This window comes from Coffea eugenioides, unplaced genomic scaffold, assembly GCF_003713205.1.
Source record: "Coffea eugenioides isolate CCC68of unplaced genomic scaffold, Ceug_1.0 ScVebR1_3279;HRSCAF=4467, whole genome shotgun sequence".
Classification (NCBI taxonomy): domain Eukaryota; kingdom Viridiplantae; phylum Streptophyta; class Magnoliopsida; order Gentianales; family Rubiaceae; genus Coffea; species Coffea eugenioides.
Window position 1 is genome coordinate 1 of NW_020863839.1, and position 5,965 is coordinate 5,965.

The 5,965-nt window shown below is 41.8% G+C and overlaps 1 protein-coding gene across 1 annotated transcript; it reads right to left on the reverse strand.

Annotated features, from left to right (window-relative positions):
- Window positions 1–39: 39 nt before the first annotated feature.
- Window positions 40–1,777, reverse strand: LOC113757756 (the record flags this gene model as incomplete). The annotated part of the gene is made up of 1 exon (XM_027300870.1): window positions 40–1,777. A coding segment is annotated over exon 1 (1,738 nt), but the record flags the coding sequence as incomplete, so codon positions are not given.
- Window positions 1,778–5,965: the final 4,188 nt, after the last annotated feature.

Sequence of the window (5,965 nt, forward strand, 5' to 3'; positions counted from 1 at the left end):
AGGGATTCGTGCCACACTTTATGCTCTGTCCCTGTTCACCCTTTTTCTTTAGCACTATTACTCCGAATTCGATCATATCCTGGATTTCATGTTTCAATGCCCGACAATCATTGGTGGAATGCCCGGGAGCTCCAGAATGATAAGCGCAGACCGCTTGAGGGTCATAGCCAGAAGGAAAACGATTGGAATAGACTTTAGGAGGTATAACACCAATTTTCCCGACAGCTTTCAATTGCTCATATAATTGGTCAACAGGCCGACCTAGATTGGTGAAGGTTCGGTTTGACGTTGAATTTTGGGTGTCACTGGTTTGTTGGTAGTAGTAATTTGGGCTAGGGGGTGGAATAGGTCTTGGGTTAAAAGGAGGGCGAGGTCTAGTTTGGAGACTTGGTTGAGGATTTTGAAAGGGTGGTGTGAGTACACTTGGATAATTTGGTCGAGGTCGAGAATGGTTAATAGTGGTATGATGGATAGGACGGAAGCTTGGGTAGTATGGATAGGGTGATGAATAAGCAAGGCGGTTTGAAAATCTAGGTCTGGCCGAGGGGCCCTGATTCCCAACAAAGGCAGTTTCCTCTTCTTTTCCCTTAGATTGGGATTTTTCCCCACTGTAATTCTGGCCTTGCAGAGCCTCTAGTTGCATCTTCAATGTTGACACATTAATAATTTTTCCGGCCTTCACAAACTCATCAAATTCTTCCAATTTATTGACAATTTCGGCAAAGGAACACCCGGTCATTCGAAAAATTTCCTCAAAGTAAGGCGGGTCATGAGTTTTGATGAACGTGCGAACAATCTCGTTTTCAGTCATAGGAGGCTCCACTTTGGCGGCCAGTTTCCTCCATCTCTTCGCGTACGTCTTGTGGTCCTCAGATGGTTTTCTTTTAGTCCCCTCAAGTGTGGCCCTCGTTGGAGCAAGCTCGCAATTGTATTCATATTGCCTCATAAAAGCAGTTGACAAATCCATCCAAGATCTCATATCCTCCGGCTTCAAATTGGAATACCAATCCAACGCGTCACCTTCTAAGCTTTCAGGAAACAAACGAACTGGTAGATTCTCGTCATCTATTGGCTTGCCCAACTTGTTGGCAAACATTCGGAGGTGCGTCTTGGGGTTGCCTGTTCCATCATACTTGCTAAACTTGGGTGTTTTGAAACCCATGGGCAATTGCATATCCGGAAATAGGCACAGCTCGTTGTAGTCCAACCCTCCTTGTTTGTTCAAGCCTTGGCCTTTCCTTATGAAATCCTCAAACTGATCCAATCGCTTTAGCAAATTCTTATCCACTGGTGCGGATGACTCCCCGGCTTCAATTTTCCCTTGAGCAGCGGTATCTAGGGTGAACGGCTCAGCGGTGGGGTAATAATAAGGTCCCCGTGGCTCGAATGGCATGCTCATAGTAATTGGCGGATACTTTTGGGGAATTTGGACATGAGGAGGGTTTGTTTGGATGTGAGATACATAAGCAGGTTGCGGGCCATGAGTGGGATAAGCAAAGGCTTCCTCAGGTGGGTTTATGACTTGTGAAGTAACAAAGGTTTGAGTATAAGGTAAAAATATGGGTTGAGGTCCAGATTGGCCAGGAGGTAAGGGCTCATGTTGTTCATCGCTAGCACCACTAGCTACCAATTGATCGATTACTCGCCGTTGGGCCATCATTTCAACGCTCAGCTCATTAAATCGGTTTAGAACTTCGCTCAGTTGAGCTCCCATACTTGCCAAGTCAGTCGGTGATGTGGTGGCGGGCCTATCAGACGATTCTGGATGGGTACTCATGTTTACACTATCTCTTGAAGCTCGGTTACGCGATCGGGTGATAATGGGGCTTTTTCGGGTAGCTATATACTACCTGAGAATGTAGGAAAACCCTTATTAGATACCCTTCTTGATTGACTGCTGTCAAAAAGAAAAGAAAAAAGGAAAAAAGACAGGAGTTAGTAACAATTAGAGTAATTCAGATGCATGTCCTATGGGGGAACCCTTTTTGTGCCAAGGGTAGGCCTAGCATGAGAATGCAATCCTCTAGGGTAGGCACTATACCATACCTGACGAATCCGATCAATTGAGTGAAAAATAATTTTGAAAATTTGGCCAATTGGAATGAGAAGAGACGTTTGTTAAAATGAGGACCTCGTCCGAAGGGATCGATCACTTTTGATCGATACAAGAACTTGCAAAAACGCACGGGTTTGACCTTGACGAACTTCCTATCAAAGAGATTGGAATTCGTTGATAAAATTTCTCAGTGAATTACGGGTCAAAACCCTAATTGATCAAGTGATTGGATGCAATGGACGGTTTTCTTCAAAATTGACTAGATTTCCCAATTTGAAATTTTGACAATGAAAACCTAATAGGGCAAATGGGTTGAATGAAATTGACAATTTATTTAAAATCGACCAAATTACCCTAAAAAGGGAAACAGGTCAAATGAATTGAATGAAATTTATCCAAAATTAATCAGATTACCCTAAAAAGGGTAAATTGATCAAACAGATTGAACGAAACTTGATTTATTCAAAATCGGCTCGGTTGCCCTAAAAATGGGTAAATTGGTCAAATGAATGAAATTGAATTAGGGATTTATTCAAAGATCGGCCGAATGACCCTAAAAAGGGTAAATTGGTCAAAAGACCCTAAAAAGGGTAATTTGGTCAATTGAATTGATAATTTATTCAAAAGCGACCGAATGACCCTAAAAAGGGTAAATTGGTCAAAAGACCCTAAAAAGGGTAATTTGGTCAAATGAATTGATGATTTGAATTTTTTAAAAAAAATGGATTGGATAAGATGGATAATTTGTTCAAAAATCGATTGAATTATTCGCCCACTGGGTGGTTTCAAGAAATCATTACAATGCCTTGGTCTATGAGCCTCTAAAATCAAAATTTGGCCTCTATATTTATCGTCTCAACAATGAGGAATCATTTGTGAATTTTCTTCGAATTAATGTCCTTTTACGCAAGGGAATTTTACCAATTTTGAGAAAATGGCCAAAAAGTGATTATTAGATGCTCATATTCCAAAAAAAATTGCTCTATGAAAATAATCGGATCCTACCTTACCTTGTGCACTACCCCTTTGGATGGTACAAAATGTAAACGTGCAAGTCTCTTTGGATTAAGTATCCGAGACACAAGGTGGCTTATTCCTAAATACGGGATTCCCTATGTGGCATTCCCTTTCTATGGTTTATGCATGATGCCATTTTATTAAAGCAGTAAAACATGCAATTTGGAATGAAATCATGATCTAAAAGGACCTTTTATACGCCAAGGTAGGCCTAGAATGATATGCAATTACTAATCTATGAATGCAATATACCAAAATATTTAAACGTGCAATAACCTATCTATAAGGGTAGGTTTCTAAAAGGAGGTCGTACCAGACCTCTTATTTGCTAGAGTTTGTGAATGCAATGGGGACACAAAACCAAGAAAAGTTAGCTCAGCCAGATAAATGCACATAACACATTGTCATAACAAGATAAAGCAATCAAAGAAATAAAGCAATAAAAAGGAACAAGGGGTTGGACCCCTCCCCTCGTGAATAGTGTCCCTAGCTTAGGATAAGGCCGACTCTGCCCTAGGCAAGCTATCATGGATGCATGAGGTTGGGGTTCACTAATGCATCTAGACTCGATGAGCTCAGGTCCCCGAGCCTTCAGACTTAGAAACCAAGGGTCACCAACCCCAAGGTTCTTTGTCGGTGGCTCGAGCGATTCCCCAAACACCGCTACGCACACATCGTGTCACGGCTACGTGTTTGAGTGAATCTATCAAAACCTCAATCTTCGACCAAAAGCTAAAGGCTATCAACCAATAGCTTTAAGCGGAAGATTGAGTGACCCATTGGAACATGCTACACACACATCGTGTCGTGATCACATGTCCAAGTGAGTCACCTAATCCTAATAGGGTAGAGTGGCGTGACAAGCCACTAAAGAAAAATAAAAGGGATAAAAGAAGTAAAGCGTATGCTCGTATGCTAGTGCTCGTTTGGAGGGGAAGGGTCAAGAACCAACGCGAGGCTCTAGGGTGACCCATACCTCCCAAAATGCAATGCAAGCGCGAGATAACAAGTAAACACACATCCAATCAACCAATCACACATACGTGAGTGAGGGAATAGTTGGATACGCGCGCGAGGCAAAAAGGCCCTAAAAATGGAAAATGCAAGCCTAATATCCAAATGCAATGCATAAAAAGGGTAGAAAAAGGAAACGAATGGCTAAGTCAAATGCTTGGACCCACTTAGGAAGTCCCCAGTGGAGTCGCCAACTGTCGCGCCCCACTTTTCGATCGAATTGGGTGAACGTGTGTGGTGTGTAATGTGTGAACGTGTGCAAAGTGAAAAGTAAAAGGCCATGGGACTTAGAATGCGACGATTTGGCCAAGTGAAGTTCAAAAGGGTTTTTTGTATCAAAAAATGGAGTCGCCACTTGGTATAGAGTTAGGGTGTACCAAGTCACCCAAAAAATGATTTTGTTTTTAAATAAAAAAAGTAAATAAACCCTTTTTGAAAACTTTTGGGTCTGCGTAACCAAAAGAGGGATCGGGGGTCACATTTGACGAAGGGGAAGGCAAGGATAAAAAATCCAAGGCACCCCTTCGACCTAGCCAAGGCTAGTTGCGTGACTTAAACCAATTTTTCCTAATTTTTCTACCCAAGGTATGTATCGCGTATTGGATATGTCTATATGAATGCAAAAACCTAGACCTAGGGGGACATGGGGGAAATTTCTCTTCAAAGGTTGAGTGGTGCCAATCACATTAATTGTGAAGCCCAATAATGATCCTTTTGGAGAGGTCACACCTAAACCTAAATGACGTGAAAAATGAGTGGAATGCATGCCATGTGAAAGTGTGAGTTTGTGTGAAGTGAGAAAAATGATAAAAGTAATAAGATAAGAGTGAAGGTGTGCAAATGTAGATGAAAGTACTCGTGTGCGAGTGAAGAAAAAAATGCTCGTGTGCAAGTGTAGATAAAAGGGTTCGTGTGCAAGTGTAGATAAAAGGGTTCGTGTGCAAGTGGAGACAAAAAAGTGTTCGTGTGCAAGTGAAGGTGATAAAAAGGTGCATGTGTGCAAATGAGACAAAGTGAAAGTGTAATGATAGAGTGGATTGAGAATGCATGAGCCTAGGGAATTCATGCATATTGGGTACGGGGAGACCTAAATCGTGACTTGATTTTTCCTTTGATAGAGGGAATATAAGCGTGCTAAGGCTTAGAAAAAGCCACACTCGTCTATATCTCATATTTAAGGGGACTCTCACGCAAATGTACCCTATAACTAGTATGAGATGCAAAAATCCTAAAATGAGGGGAAAAGGGGCTCGAGGAGCATGCCAGATGATAAAACTAAGGAAAAATGCATGATATGTAGTGAACAAGCAAATGATGTGCTAACGAGGGGAAATCCCTAAGGGTCTAGCGTTGGACTAGCCCATCTATGAATTCCGACTAGCGTTGGACTAGCGGAAACGTACATTCATCCATTCCATTCATTCATGGCTATGAAAGCAAGTAGACATGCCAAAATACTCGTAAACACATAGCACATAGCATTTAGCATGCTCGACTAGATGCAAGAGCCTAATAAAGCAATTAAACATGTAGCAACAAAAACAAGCAAGGGGAAGGGGAAGTGGACCAGATGCTCTCCGAGCCCTATCTATTACAAGCCAAGAGGTGTACACATACCCCATAAAAGCATAAAGGGGAAGGGGAAATGGACAAGATGCTCTCCGAGCGCTATCTATTACAAGCCAAGAGGTGTACAGATACCCCATAAAAACTTAAATAAAAGTAAAGATAAGTAAATGCATGCAAGGAGGTAAGGAAAGCGAAGTAGACATGCATATTCACATAACACGTAGGAGCACGTAAGGTCAAATGTAGTGCAAATGAGGGATAGAGTGTACCTCCCTTGAATTGACGCCCCAATGAAGTGAAATTATTCAA